Source organism: Mesoplodon mirus (assembly GCF_964341445.2).
Source record: "Mesoplodon mirus genome assembly, chromosome: X".
Taxonomy (NCBI): Eukaryota; Metazoa; Chordata; class Mammalia; order Artiodactyla; family Ziphiidae; genus Mesoplodon; species Mesoplodon mirus.
In genome coordinates, this window is record NC_138981.1 from 54,236,275 (window position 1) to 54,252,692 (window position 16,418).

At 39.9% G+C, this 16,418-nt stretch overlaps 1 protein-coding gene across 2 annotated transcripts in view; it reads right to left on the minus strand.

The window, feature by feature from the left end:
- Positions 1-15,851, minus strand: part of VSIG4 (V-set and immunoglobulin domain containing 4) — a 28,392-nt gene extending 12,541 nt beyond the window's left edge. For both annotated transcript variants that reach the window (XM_082609390.1, XM_082609391.1), the window contains exons 1-3: positions 15,752-15,851; positions 9,669-10,025; positions 8,620-8,901 (exon numbers count right to left, since the gene is read on the minus strand). In XM_082609390.1, coding sequence (XP_082465516.1) covers positions 8,620-8,901; positions 9,669-10,025; positions 15,752-15,806 — 694 coding nt within the window. In that variant the 5' untranslated portion in view covers positions 15,807-15,851. The remainder of the gene's footprint in view (positions 1-8,619; positions 8,902-9,668; positions 10,026-15,751) is intronic.
- Positions 15,852-16,418: the final 567 nt, after the last annotated feature.

A 16,418-nucleotide genomic window follows, 5' to 3' on the forward strand; every position in this document is an offset into this window, starting at 1 on the left:
AGACAAAATAGACTTTAAAGTAAAGACTACTAGAAGAGACAAAGAAGGACACTACATAATGATCAAAGGATCGATCCAAGAAGAAGATATAACTATTGTAAATATTTATGCACCCAACATAGGAGCACCTCAATACATAAGGCAAATACTAACAGCCATAAAAGGAGAAATCGACAGTAACACACTCATAGTAGGGGACTTTAACACCCCACTTTCACCAATGGACAGATCATCCAAAATGAAAATAAATAAGGAAACACAAGCTTTAAATGGTACATTAAACCAGATGGACTTAATTGATATTTATAGGACATTCCATCCAAAAACAACAGAATACACATTTTTCTCAAGTGCTCATGGAACATTCTCCAGGATAGATCATATCTTGGGTCACAAATCAAGCCTTGGTAAATTTAAGAAAATTGAAATTGTATCAAGTATCTTTTCTGACCACAATGCTATGAGACTAGATATCAATTACAGGAAAAGAGCTGTAAAAAATACAAACACATGGAGGCTAAACAATACACTACTTAATAACGAAGTGATCACTGAAGAAATCAAAGAGGAAATTAAAAAATACCTAGAAACAAATGACAATGGAGACACGACGACCCAAAACCTATGGGATGCAGCAAAAGCAGTTCTAAGAGGGAAGTTTATAGCAATACAATCCCACCTTAAGAAACAGGAAACATCTCGAATAAACAACCTAACCTTGCACCTAAAGCAATTAGAGAAAGAAGAACAAAAACATCCCAAAGTTAGCAGAAGGAAAGAAATCATAAAAATCAGATCAGAAATAAATGAAAAAGAAATGAAGGAAATGATAGCAAAGATCAATAAAACTAAAAGCTGGTTCTTTGAGAACATAAACAAAATTGATAAACCATTAGCCAGACTCATCAAGAAAAAAAGGGAGAAGACTCAAATCAATAGAATTAGAAATGAAAAAGGAGAAGTAACAACTGACACTGCAGAAATACAAAAGATCATAAGAGATTACTATAAGCAACTGTATGCCAATAAAATGGACAACCTGGAAGAAATGGACAAATTCTTAGAAATGCACAACCTGCCAAGACTGAATCAGGAAGAAATAGAAAATATGAACAGACCAATCACAAGCACTGAAATTGAAACTGTGATAAAAAATCTTCCAACAAACAAAAGCCCAGGACCAGATGGCTTCACAGGCGAATTCTATCAAGCATTTAGAGAAGAGCTAACACCCATCCTTCTGAAACTCTTCCAAAGTATAGCAGAGGGAGGAACACTCCCAAATTCATTCTACAAGGCCACCATCACCTTGATACCAAAACCAGACAAGGATGTCACAAAGAAAGAAAACTACAGGCCAATATCACTGATGAACATAGATGCTAAAATCCTCAACAAAATACTAGCAAACAGAATCCAACAGCACATTAAAAGGATCATACACCATGATCAAGTGGGGTTTATTCCAGGAATGCAAGGATTCTTCAATATACGCAAATCAATCAACGTGATACACCATATTAACAAATTGAAGGAGAAAAACCATATGATCATCTCAATAGATGCAGAGAAAGCTTTCGACAAAATTCAACACCCATTTATGATAAAAACCCTGCAGAAAGTAGGCATAGAGGGAACTTTCCTCAACATAATAAAGGCCATATATGACAAACCCACAGCCAGCATCGTCCTCAATGGTGAAAAACTGAAACCATTTCCACTAAGATCAGGAACAAGACAAGGTTGCCCACTCTCACCACTCTTATTCAACATAGTTTTGGAAGTTTTAGCCACAGCAATCAGAGAAGAAAAGGAAATAAAAGGAATCCAAATCAGAAAAGAAGAAGTAAAGCTGTCACTATTTGCAGATGACATGATACTATACATAGAGAATCCTAAAGATGCTACCAGAAAACTACTAGAGTTAATCAATGAATTTGGTAAAGTTGCAGGATACAAAATTAATGCACAGAAATCTCTGGCATTCCTATATACTGATGATGAAAAATCTGAAAGTGAAATCAAGGAAACACTCCCATTTACCATTGCAACAAAAAGAATAAAATATCTAGGAATAAACCTACCTAAGGAGACAAAAGACCTGTATGCAGAAAATTATAAGACACTGATGAAAGAAATTAAAGATGATACAAATAGATGGAGAGATGTACCATGTTCTTGGATTGGAAGAATCAACATTGTGAAAATGACTCTTCTACCCAAAGCAATCTACAGGTTCAATGCAATCCCTATCAAACTACCACTGGCATTTTTCACAGAACTAGAACAAAAACTTTCACAATTTGTATGGAAACACAAAAGACCCCGAATAGCCAAAGCAATCTTGAGAACGAAAAATGGAGCTGGAGGAATCAGGCTCCCTGACTTCAGACTATACTACAAACTACAGTAATCAAGACAGTATGGTACTGGCACAAAAACAGAAAGATAGATCAATGGAACAGGATAGAAAGCCCAGAGTTAAACCCACGGACATATGGTCACCTTATCTTTGATAAAGGAGGCAGGAATGTACATTGGAGAAAGGACAGTCTCTTCAATAAGTGGTGCTGGGAAAACTGGATAGGGACATGTAAAAGTATGAGATTAGATCACTCCCTAACACCATACACAAAAATAAGCTCAAAATGGATTAAAGACCTAAATGTAAGGCCAGACACTATCAAACTCTTAGAGGAAAACATAGGCAGAACACTCTATGACATAAATCACAGCAAGATCCTTTTTGACCCACCTCCTAGAGAAATGGAAATAAAGACAAAAATAAACACATGGGACCTAATGAAACTTCAAAGCTTTTGCACAGCAAAGGAAACCATAAACAAGACCAAAAGACAACCCTCAGAATGGGAGAAAATATTTGCAAATGAAGCAACTGACAAAGGATTAATCTCCAAAATTTATAAGCAGCTCATGCAGCTCAATAACAAAAAAACAAACAACCCAATCCAAAAATGGGCAGAAGACCTAAATAGACATTTCTCCACAGAAGATATACAGACTGCCAACAAACACATGAAAGGATGCTCAACATCTTTACTCATTAGAGAAATGCAAATCAAAACTACCATGAGATATCATCTCACACCAGTCAGAATGGCCATCATCAAAAAATCTAGAAACAATAAATGCTGGAGAGGGTGTGGAAAAAAGGGAGCACTCTTGCACTGCTGGTGGGAATGTGAATTGGTACAGCCGCTATGGAGAACGATATGGAGGTTCCTTAAAAAACTACAAATAGAACTACCATATGACCCAGCAATCCCTCTACTGGGCATATACCCTGAGAAAACCATAATTCAAAAAGAGACATGTACCAAAATGTTCATAGCAGCCCTATTTACAATAGCCCGGAGATGGAAACAACCTAAGTGTCCATCATCGGATGAATGGATAAAGAAGATGTGGCACATATATACAATGGAATATTACTCAGCCATAAAAAGAAATGAAATTGAGCTATTTGTAATGAGGTGGATAGACCTAGAGTCTGTCATACAGAGTGAAGTAAGTCAGAAAGAGAAAGACAAATACTGTATGTTAACACATATATATGGAATTTAAGAAAAAAAAATGTCATGAAGAACATAGGGGTAAGACAGGAATAAAGACACAGACCTACTAGAGAATGGACTTGAGGATATGGGGAGGGGGAAGGGTAAGCTGTGACAAAGTGAAAGAGCGGCATGGACATATATACACTACCAAATGTGAGGTAGATAGCTAGTGGGAAGCAGCCGCATAGCACAGGGAGATCAGCTCGATACTTTGTGACTGCCTGGAGGGGTGGGATAGGGAGGGTGGGAGGGAGACGCAAAAGGGAGGGGATATGGAAACATATGTATATGTATAACTGATTAAATTTGTTATAAAGCAAAAAAATAAAATAAAAAAATATGTGGAGATTAAATAACACACTTCTAAATAACCAGTGGGTTAAATAAGAAGTCATTAGGAAATTAGAAAATACTTTCAGATGATTGAAGATAAAAACACAGCATACTAAAACTTATTGGATGCAGTGAAAACAGTACTCAGGGTTCAGATGTAAATACCTACATCAGAGAATAAGAAAGGTTTCTGATTAATAATTTAATCTTCCACCTTAAAAAGAAAATTAAAAATAGAAGAGAAAACTAAACAGAAAACAAAGCAGATGGAAGGAAATAAATATTTAGCAGAGGTAAATGAAATAGAAAATAGAAATCAATAGAGAAAATCAACAAAACCAAAATTTGGTTGTTGAAAAAGATCAATGTAATTGGCAAGCCTTTAGCAAAACCAACCTACAAAAGAGAGAGAGAGAGAGAGAAAGAAGAAAAAAAAGCAGGCTCAAATTATTAAAATCTTTGATGAAAATGGGGACATATCTACTAACTTTGTAGAAGTAAACAGAATGACAAGGGAATACTATGAACAACCGTATGACAGTGGATTAACTAAGATATAAACAACAAATTCCTAGAAATGCACAATCTACTGAAAGTGACTAAAGAAGAAATAGAAAATCGGAATAGGCAGAACTTTAACAAGTAAAAAGTTTGGATTGCTAATCAAACAACTTCACATAAAGCAAAGGCTAGGCCCAGGGGGCTTCTCTGGTGAATTCTATAAACGTGTTTTTTTTTTTTTATGCCAACTTTTCACTAATTCTTTCAAAAAGTAGGTGTGGTAACACCTTCCAACTCAGTATATGAGACCAGTATTATCATGATACAAAAGCATAAAATGACATCGTAACAAAAGAAAACTAAGAACCAATATCCCTTATGGATATAGATGCAAAACTCCATAACAAAATACTAGCAAACCAAATCCAGCAGCATATTAAAAGGATTGTGCACCATGATTAATTTATCCCAGGAATGCAAGATTGGCTCAACATTTGAAAATGAGTCAAGGTAATGCAGTCTCTTAATAGAATAAGAACTAAAAGAAACACAAAATCATCTCAATAGACACAGAAAATGAACTGACACAATCCAATTACCTTTTCATTATAAAAACACTCAACAAGCTAGGAATAAAGGAAGTGGTCTCAAACCAATAAAGGGCATCTACCAAAATAAAGGCATCTATCATCATAATGGTGAAAGAAATAATATTTTCCTGAAAGATCAGAAACAAGTCAATTATTTCCATTCTTTCCATGCTTATTCACCATTGTACTGTAGGTACTAGTCAGGGAAATTATGCCTGAATAAGAAATAAAAGGCATCCAAATTGGAGAAACAGGAATAAAATTATTCCTATTTTCAGATGACAAAATCATATACAGAAAAGCCTCAAGAATCCACAAAATAATGATTAGAGCTAATAAATGAGTTTAGCAAGATTGCAGGATATAAGATCAATATACAAATATCTGTTGTATTTCTGTACACTAGCAATGAGCAATCCAAAATTAAAATTAAGAAAATAATTTTAGAATAAAAGTCACCCAAATTGGAAAGGAAGAAGTAAAATTTTCACTATTTGAAGATAGACGTGATACTATATAAAGACAAACCTAAAGACCACCAAAAATCTTTTAAAACTAATAAATGAGTTCAGTAAAATAACAGGACACAAAATCAATATACAGAAATTTGTGGCATTTCTACATACTAATAATGAACTATAAGAAAGATAAATGAAGAAAATAATCCAATTTATAGTTGTATCAAAAATATAAAGTACTTAGGAATAAACTTAACCAAGATGGTGAAAGACCTGTACAGTGAAAACTGTAAGACACTGATGAAAGAAATTGAAGACATAAATAAATGGGGAGATATCCCATTTTTCTGGATTGGAAGAAGTAATATTGTTAAAATGTCTATACTATCCAAAACAATCTACAAATTTGGTGCAATCCTTTTCCCAATTCCAATGGCATATTTCACAGAACTAAAACAAATAATTCTAAAATTTGTGTGGAACCACAAAAAATGCAGAATAACCTAAAACAATCTTGAGAAAGAGCAAAGCTGAAGGCATCACAGTCCCTGATTTCAAACTATACTACAAAGCTGTAGTAATCAAAAGAGTATGTTACTGGCACAAAAACAGACACACAGATCAATGGAACAAAATTGAGAGCCCAGAAATAAACTCATACTTTTATGGACAATTAATTTATGACAAAGGAGCAAAGATATGAATAAAGTTAGGTTGGGTTTTGGAGATTTGGAAGTGATGACTCCAGTTTACAAAGTTATGTTGTGCTAAATAGGGAGAGACAGCCAGTGAAAACTACCTTTTTTAGTAGGTTGGTAATGGCCATAGGAGAGAGGTGGTATGGCAGATGAAGAAAACATTTTTTTTAATTTTTTTATTATTATTATAGTTTAAAAAATTTTTTTTGTGGTACGTGGGTATGTCACTGTTGTGGCCTCTCCCGTTGCGGAGCACAAGCTCCGGACACACAGGCTTAGCGGCCATGGCTCACGGGCCCAGCCGCTCCGTGGCATGTGGGATCTTCCCGGACCGGGGCACGAACCCGTGTCCCCTGCATCGGCAGGCAGACTCTCAACCACTGCGCCACCAGGGAAGCCCGAAAACATTTTTTAAAATAACATACATATGTATGTTATTTACATATATATGTATATTAGGCTTATATAATACATATATTATACATACGTACATACATACATTTTAGGCTTATGTAGAGGATAATGGGTGAAACAGGGAGTTGGAGTAGTTGAGGTAAAGAGCTGAGGTAGAAGGTTTTCTGTGGAGAAGAAAGACACATCTTACTCTGAGCCAAGAGAGAATGGGCAGGGAAATGTCAAGGTAGAGAGGGTGGTTGATAGAATTCACATCTGAGGGCGGGGGTCTGGGTCTTCTCAAAGAAGGAGAAGGTGACCTCATCTTCTGAGAGGTCTGGGGACATGAAATAAGGCAGAAAGTATTCTGCATAGCTGTTATAAGGAATGGAACATAGATGAGCAAACTGATTGGCAAACAGCATGGGGACAGGCAGTGGATGTCACAGAGCATGAAACTAAAGTGGGACCAATGCATCTCTGTGCTTTTTCCAGAATTAAGGAATAGCACAGACAGTGAGGGAATGGATGAGGAGCTGAGAGCTATGTAGGACAGAAATGAACCAAGTGACCAGACTCATGGGACCAGGTTGAGGTGCAAAAGAGGCAGGTAGAGGAAGCCAAGAGAAAGTAGCTTGGCTTAGAGAACAGGTAAGGATGTAACTTCTTTGATCCTCAATTTCCTTATCTGTCAGAGAGCTCAATTGTGAGCACTGCCTAACAGCTCTGTGGCCTGTGAACATGGACTAGATAAGGAATAGACAGGCTGATTGGTTGTGAGCAAGATCCTCCCCAGGTAGACTAGAAACAAACTCAGAAAGGTGAGAATGTACAACTTGTCCCTTTATGAAGTACACATTCTTGGACTTTCCGGCCATGTCTTGCTCTCTCTGCTTGACCAGATTATCGACTCTCAGAGAACTGGGCCAGTGTCCATATAATTCTCTCATAATGAGACTGCCCTTATTCCCACCTAAACTAACAGACCAAAACCTACAGCACACATATCCTCATTACAATTCAACTTTGGGAAACAAATCCTTGCAGGCAAAACAGGAGTCTCAAACCAACATCAGTCTCCTAAACCCAAGTGGAAGGAGACAGTTTGTTCACTTTTGTTATACAGAGTTGGCCTCAGAGGATAATAATTTTCAGGTGGCTCTGAGGATAATTTCCTAAAGGCAGTTAGTACTCAACATGTTTTGGGCAACAGAAAACTTATTGAAATAAGTAGCTTCCATTCCAAGGAGATTTCTTGAAAGCTAACAAGACTCATTTGGACATATCACTGCTGGGCTGATCATTTAAATCCCAGCCTACAATCTTTATGTAAACAGTTTGTAGTATTCCCAAATAATTCTTTAATAAATAATCTGACCTTGATTAAGCATAGTCAATCTTCATCGAGACTTCAACCAGAACTTGCATTTGGCTTTAGGAAAAAAGAGCAGGGGGGATTTAAAGAAACTATGCATAGATCTGGGCTTTATTTCATAAAGCAAAACCAAAGATAATCAACCAACAAAATAACAACAAAAAACACACCAAACAAAGCACAACAAAAACAAACAAACAAAAAGTATCCCAGAGGGTGCCCAGGAGCTGATATAGGTTCCACCATGAGAGGCAATCAGACATAGTGGAAAGAGCATGAAATCTGAGTACAAATACAGCCTTGAACTTCCAAGCTCTGAGCCCTTGGACAAGTAGGTTTCCCTTCCTGACTCTTAGTTTCCTCTTCTGTAAAATAAGGGTATCTCATGAGATATTTGTGGGATTCAATGAGAAAACATGTGCCAACTTCTTGTGCATTGTATCTGGCAAATAAATGTACCTAGTAAATGACACTTTTCCCTTTACCATTTTCATCTGCTTAACCTACAACATGACAGGCATTGTCTCCACCCCTATTGTCCCCAGTCCAGAATTTTTTCTTTGTGATTGAACAACCCAGGACCCCCTTCCCATCCTGCCCCAACCTCTCTTCTCTGGAATAAAGGCATATGCTGACATATCTCTGGAACAAGGTAGTCCATTGAAATGCTCACCAGGAAAGAGAATTGCTCACCTTTGACCACAAACTTCACAGTGTCACTGCGCTGCTCAGAGCCTAACCGGCCCTTGGCAGTACAGAAATAGGAGCCTGAGTCTGTCACCACTGCAGGCTTGAAGAGTAAGGTACTCAAGACTCCTACTTTGATGGGTTCTTGGTTGTTAATCTGTTCCTTGTACCAAACATAACTGATGGGAGGAGAACCCCGAGCCTGGCATTGAAAGCTAATCCTCATTCCCTGGGGTACCATGAAGCCATAGCCACTGCCAGTCGTCACTGTGGGCTTGGAAACAGAAACTGCAAAGGGAAGACAAGAGAGGAGGCTTTGAGAAGTTACAAGGGTATGGGAACACAAGGCTGAGTCATCCCTGCTGAGTCTAGGGGTATGAATATATCTGCAAAGGGAACTAAAAGGGACTCCTGACATGGGGAGGAAAAAGGGAATAGGACAACTTAAATAAAAAGAGCTTCCTTTTGGAAGATTAGGTACCATTTTGTATTATCTGGGGATTTGGGTTATCTAAAGTTAAAACAATCAACTGACTAAAAATAACAACAACAACAACAAACAGGCTTTGTTGTTGTTTTGCTCAAGTAGAGTTTTGGGATTATCTGCAGTTTGGGATCACCAGGGGTCAGATCTCTGTAAAATTGTCAAGCCAGTTAAGCTTATCTTGACTAATCCATGCATCCCTTTTCCCAGAGATTCTCTGCCAGCATCTATCCACTCTCCAATATCCTGATCAGATATACTCATTTTTATGGATTTTAAGACTCAGAGTCCAAGGAAGCCATCAGGCTATCGATGCAGGAATTTCTGGGACACTTGAAGGGGTAGAGATTTGAAGGCCAGAAAGCCTTCCCAACATTTATTAAATTCTGCCATGAGAGTGATAACACTGAGGATACTCTGCCTGTCCACTCCCTCTGATTAGCACATATAACTGAAGAGAGACTATGTAAATGTAAACAAAGGTCTCTGGGTTTCTCAGGGTTTTCTAGGATTACAGTCCTCTATCAGGTTTTTCCTTACCAGTACTTTCCTATCACCCACAATGACTCACGTTTCTGGACACGGAGTTCAATGATCTTATCTCTCACGACTTGGTTGCCATCAGGGGTCTGCCAAGTGACTTCACACGTGTAGTGGCTCCGGTCATCCATCCCCAGGGTATTCAGTTGCAGGGACACATCTCCTGGAACATTGTGGTTTACATGCAGGCGGCCCCGGTACTTTGCTTGCTGGATATGGTCTCCAGAAGAGTCACGTAAAAAGATGGTGACTGGGCCTGAGCCACGTTCTACCAGCCACTTTACCAAGACTTGTGTATAGCCTTGCAGAGGACCATAGGTGCAGGGAATATTTACATCCCCTTTCCAAGGCCCTGTCACACTCTCAGGCACTTTCAGGATGGGATGGCCTGAAGAGGGGGAACAGAAGAAGGAATCAGACACAGATGGCACACCCATCTGGGTGCTAAGATGTCAGTGGCAGAGAGGCTTTTGAGAAACACAGCCTTAACTCATACTTTCAGATTCCCCATGCCCTTTTGTTCTCTGCCAGCCCTCCCATCAATCAGAACCAGTCATTAGAAGGAAAGCCCTTAAGGTTGTTTAGCTCTTGTGAGTTTCAAGTCCTTTTCCTGTCACTGCCTTGCTGTGAGGTGACCCTGGGTAAGTCACATTTCACCATAGAGGACCCATTTTCTTTGTATATGATGTAGAGAATCTGAATGGAATGATCTCTAACGATTCTACAAACTCTAACATTCTGTAAATCCATGAAAGGAACGTCTTTCAACATTTTTCAGGAGAAGTGTGGGAGCAAATGCTGAGCAGTTGGGTCTGGGCTATTTTACTGTATGTAATTATGTACCTGGAGAAATGTGGTGGCTTCAAGGCTCAGAAAGAAAGGGCTATCTGCCCTACTAATTCCCCATTGCTCCCTCAGAAAGGCTTAGATTTGGTGCTTAGACTAAAGCTCTTTTCTGGAAGGGAGGAAAGAGGCAGACAAAGGACAATTTTGAGGGTGGAAACTTGTGTGAGATGTATTCCTGTTTAACAATATCTTTAGTTATTTTTAAGTGTTAAACCTGTAATTTGTAAGCTTGACTTTTTTCTTCTGATTTCTATCCTTTCTTTGTTTATTTCCCTATTGGTTTCTCTGAGTTCTCAGCAAAGGTACATTGGAAAATTTCATCCTGAGGAGGAATGGAGATGAAAAGGTCTGGAGGGAAAAAAGTTCTGAGTATAATCCTAGAGCTGGCTGTGGTAGGAATGATGGTAGGACCAAAGGGTGATTAACTCTTGGCTTTCTGGGAAAGGAAACTAACAGGGGAAATTTGTGGGTGTTGAGAGAGCCACCACCTTCCATCAGCAATTTCCATCCATAAGCTAATATCTTGAGGATTTTGTGTTTTATTTAACTGGGGTCAGGAGTAAGAGATTGTATTTAGATATGTCTTTATATCTCTCTCAGGAGAGGTTGTTTCAAAGTGCAAGCTATTACTGAATAAAAGCTTTTTTTATAGCCTAGGATTCCCAGGCTTCAGTCAAGCAGATGGAAGTTGGGGTGGTGGCTAGCTCCCAGAATGTATTGCCAAGTACCAGGGCTTCTATCAATGGGGTTACTAAAGTTTAGCCTTTGGCCTGTGCCCTCACCTGGGACTCTAGTACATAACCAGCATACTTTGGCCAAGATAAAAACCGTGAATAAAAAATAATAAATAAACATGTGTCCATGTTGCTAGGTCCACCACATTCTCTCTGGAGAGTTTCAAACTGGGCAAAGAGAAAAACTCAGATCCACAAATGGGAGCACAATACAGGCAGATTTTGGTTTTCCCTAAAAATGAAATTTGTAATTAATCAGAGCTGTCCATGATGGACTAAGCTGTCTAGGGCAAGTTCTGAGCTTTGTTTAGGTCTTGAACGGCATTATTATTTAAGGTCTCTTCCAATCTTAGATGGTTCAGTGCTAATAGACTTAATGAAAGCAGAAATTAAATAATTACATGTTCTAGCTGGTGGTGAGCTTTCACCAGGTAGTGGGTTTCACAGTGCTATTGACAGTTCCTGCCTCCATATGCATGCAGATACAGCTTATCATCGTCATGAGCACACATGCCCATATATTTTTTGCTCACCTGTAAGCACAAGCATACCAGCATTAAGCCCCTTGAAAACCATTCGATCCGTTCAGTTTAATCTTTCTCCAGCCCTCCCAAATATCCTTCTCCAACTCTGAAAAGTATTCTCATACTTCCCTTCCTTCCAGGGCAACAAAACAGCATTCTGCTGTGAGGACAGCTGGAGCAGCCAAAAATGCCTGTCTGTGAATATATATGTTTTCCCTTTGACATAGGGGGAGCTACGAGGCCTGTCTTGCATTACTCTCTCTGGCAATTTGCTGGAGAGTCTCACATAGCTCACTCTGGTCTGTCAAAAACATGGGCAGTCAGTCCCAATTTCCCAGTCTCACTTCTAGAAGTAGGTCAGGCTTCACTTCTCCATCCCAGAATAGGAGAGTGGGGCATAGTTAGTAACAAGACATCCAAGGATGGCATATTTTCCCCCTTTTACTCTTTTTCTTCCCTTCTCCTTTATTCCTTTCACCCATTATTCCATCTTGCTCCTTTTACTCCTCATTTTTCTCCTTGTTCTTCTCTCCTCTTACACTTCCTGTTTCATCAGTAGCATGAAGAGACGGTGTATGGTAGGCACAGGGTATCACAAGAAAGAGGACAATGTACCATTCCTCATGTACCCTGACCTCCAAAATGAAGGTAACTTCAATAACGTAGGTTTATACCTTCCAACTATCCCTCTGGTGCACAAAGAGCCTAGAGAAACACTGAGTAGAAGCACTGCACCTAGTGAGATCAGGAGGACAGTGAAGGACTGCATGATGTAATAAGAAGAGTAACACCAATCTAAGTTTAAGGTCTGCCTTACCATATATCTCTCTGTGTGACCTTGGGTAAATTTCTAAGCCTGACTGAGTTTTAGGTCATTATCAGCAAAATAGAGGTAATAGTAAACCTTCCATGGAGTGTTATTATGATGATAAAATGAGCTCATAAGTGTGAAAGCACCTAGCATACTGGCTGGCATTCAGTAGGTGTGGGATAAATGCTAGTCCTGTCCCATGCCTCAAGAGAAATTTCACATATTTGTATTGATTCTTCTTATCCTAGAAATCCTCAATATGTCTTCCCCAGGGTGGACAGATTCATTAGATTGGATCATTGTCTGCTTTAATAATGACCTGAAGGAGAAGTTAATACATGAGAAAGTAAGGAGTTTGCCTTTCCATTCTGCTGGGACCTACCAAGTTATGGGCAGGTAATAGGTCATCCCTGGGTTATAAGGAAACCAGAGAGGACACTTTAGCGACAAGACTGGCTTGGCAGCCAATGTGAAATGTTGGTCAAGTTAAACAATACTCCTGACTTTCCTGGAAGATTGGGTAGGGGAAAATCTATTTCAGGAAAGTCCCAACTCTTAGGGGGATGCTCTGCCCATTATGGATCTATGCAGACCACCAAATGGTGAAGTACTTGGTACAACAGGGTTTGAAGTATCAGGCAGGAGAGAATTTGGAGACCTCCAGTATGGCATAGCTCAAAGGGCTTTTAGAAACCACTTAGTCACATTCCCTCATGGTACATGTGAACAAGCTGAGGCCCAGAGAGAGAAAGATGCTTACTCAAAGTCACACAGAGAGCAGGGTCAGAGCTGGACCTGGAGGCCTAGAATGAAGTCTTTCAGCTCCTACACTGCCTTTTTACTTTTTTAACTGATTAATCCACCAACCACAACAGAAACCAGCAACCCCTTATCTGGGCCTATTTGACATGGTTTAATGGGTGTTATCCTAAGGCTGGATAATATCCTCCTGACTGCCTGAAAAATAATTCCCCCATCTGCCAGCTGCTTTCTGAGAAACCTTTCCCAGAACTTCAGAGCTTAGCTCTCCTCCCTCATGGAAGGATTGAACTTCCTGCAAATATTGCATCCCTTCAGAAGAAAGAAAAGGGCTGAGCATTGACTCAAAGGGCTTTGCTGAAAAAAGTTTTGACTTGAGAAAGGAGGAATATTACTGAGGCCCACTCGGGTCTTGGGACCTGGACTTTGAAAAGCAAAGGTCTGTGGTCTGTGTGAGGATACTAAATCAAGGTAAGGCCTAGTTTTGGGGGTGTGGACCCTTTTATGAGATCCATTATGGGTCCCATCTTGAATTTTCCTTCTCCCATCATCAAACAAAGATGGTGAGATCTTCCAATGACCCCGCACCTCTGTGTTTGGCCTCTCTCCCCATCTTGGGATGCTTTCTCAAAAGAGGATTAGCTTAGATAATAGGTATTTATAAAATGTTTATAGTTTTTATAAAATGCAAATATTAGGACTTATTTTTATTGTGATTATTTCAACATATGTCTTAGATCTAGAGGCTTTTTAGAAGTGAAGCCACAGTCCTACAGAGCTGTCCAGCTGACAGGATCTTCTGAGGCCAGCCAAGCTGATCTAACTATATAGATGGGTTGGGGACACTGAGATGAAGGGAGACGGAAAGTGTTATTGGCCGTTCAGTTTGTCCAGAGTGTCAGGTCTGTGGTGTAAGACCCTCCATGGAAATGGAAGACCTGCTTCCAGGTCTAAAAGATCCTCACAGGCTGTGGAGGGAACAATACACATGCACTCACACACACACACACACACGATTTAAATTTAACATTTACAAAATGTTCCTCTGAGCTCCAGTCCTGCCTCTTTAATTCCCAGTTCAAATCAACAGATTTGGAGAAGGTAGAGTGGTGCACTCTAAAACATGTTAGATAGTGAAAATATTGTAGTTGTAGAAAGAACGGTAATTTTCAGGAGCATTAACTCTGCTGCTATTGCTCTGTGCCCTGGAGCAAATTATTTTCCTTCTTGGGTGACTTAATTCAGTGTCTATTCTAACTTTGAGGTTCTAGAATTTAATGGGTCACAGAGCCCCAGGACAAGATGGTTTAATCTGAGTCAGTTATGGAAAGCTGGGTTCTTTCTAGCTACACAAAGGGCACCAAGTTAACACTCATCTAGTCTCTCCCTCTAAGGATATGGAATAAACAGGGGTGCATCAAAGAATCTTTTACCCTATCCTGGATTTCACTTAGCTATTATCAGGCTCAGTTTCCTAAAAAGGCTATTTCAATTTTCAGGGGTATAAATGAGGATGGAGTAAGACCCCACAAAATAATGCTACTATGGGATAGTCAATCCTCTTTTGGCATATGTGTCCAGCATTAAGCTCCCACAAATAGCCCAGACAAACTGGGCTATGTCCACAGGGAAGTGAGATACCCAAGGAAGTGGTAAGAAACCAAATTCTGTGAAGAACAGTTGAAGGAGCTAAGGCTGTTTAGCTTGGAGAAGAGATGAATCAAAGGGACATGGTTTCTGTCCTCAGGACTCTAAAGATCTGTCACAGCATAGAGGGAGAAGATATATTATCTGCGTCTCCAAGAAACAGGGCTGGGTTTTTTGGATGGAAGCCACAGGGAAGTTGATTTAGTTCAACACAAGGAAGAACTTTCTAACAGTTGAAGCTGACTTTTTAGATGGTCTGGACAAGTAGTGAATTCTCAGTCACTGCAAGAATGTGAACAAATATTCTGAACACCTGTTCTCAACAGTGAAAGGTGGATCTAGGTTACTTCTAAGGTCCCATCTAGCTCCTGACAACATTACTTCTTTTGGGGGCTGTATACCTTAACAAGGATCAAAACCTGGGAGCATAGGGGTAAGGGTATAGTGGTAGAATTTCAGGTGAAGGGCAACAGATGGGGGAGGGATTTGGGCGGCATTGAGCACATTTTAATGCCCCTGAGATATGACAGGTACTAGAAAATTATGTGGATGTTTTCCAAGAGAGGATCCTTTCCAATTTCTACCCAAAATTATCTCCTGGCTTCTTCAATAGACTTCAACCTCCTCCCTCCCTTCTGCCCAAAGCTGAGAGAGCCTGGAGCATTGGCTGAGAACACTCACCTAGTCAGCAGGAGTAGGCTTTCCTCAGTAGACGTTCAATCCCGCCTCTCCCCAACCCCCAGCTTTTCGCCTGTGCCAGCAGTGGCAGCCAGGCCCCCTTTTGCTACCTTACCATAGGTGACCACCAGTAGGTGGCTCAGGAGCAGTAGGCCCAGTAAGAGCTCCATCACAGCCAGATCCACTTCTGTCCTTTCTTCCAGCCTCCTTCTGTCAAAAAGACTTGAACTCCTAATGGCTGCCAGTGTCTGTGCCTGCTCACTTCCTTTTCTTCCCTATATCACTCACTCAGACTCTCAGTCCCATCTCACATTTCCCTTCCTTCCCTATTTCAGCACAAGTCACATAAGCACACCCTTCCCTCTCCTGCCTGGGGTTGGAGGTTTAAGTGTGAGTGAAGCAATTCCTCCCTCTGCTAGACTATTGACTTGACTTTCCCTGGAGCCAATAGGGGTTTCTGGTCTTTGATCTCCCAAGCTGTGTTTACTTGTGTTTCCTCAACAAGATGAGGTTGAGGAATGACTATTGGGATGAGTCTGCTCCCTCCAATATGGGAGTGTTTTCCTTTCTGTTGGGCCCAAGTAGAAAAGATCAACTTTGCTGGCCTATGCAATTTTCAGCAGTCATACAGTTAACCCCATCTGTTCAGCCTATGCAAATAAAGAGTGATGGAGGTGGGTGCCTATGGGCCTCAGAATACAGAGATTAAGTTTATGAAAGACATTTTTATACACCAATGCTTAAATAATTGGTAAGCCCATGAGTAGGACGGTTATGAGGGA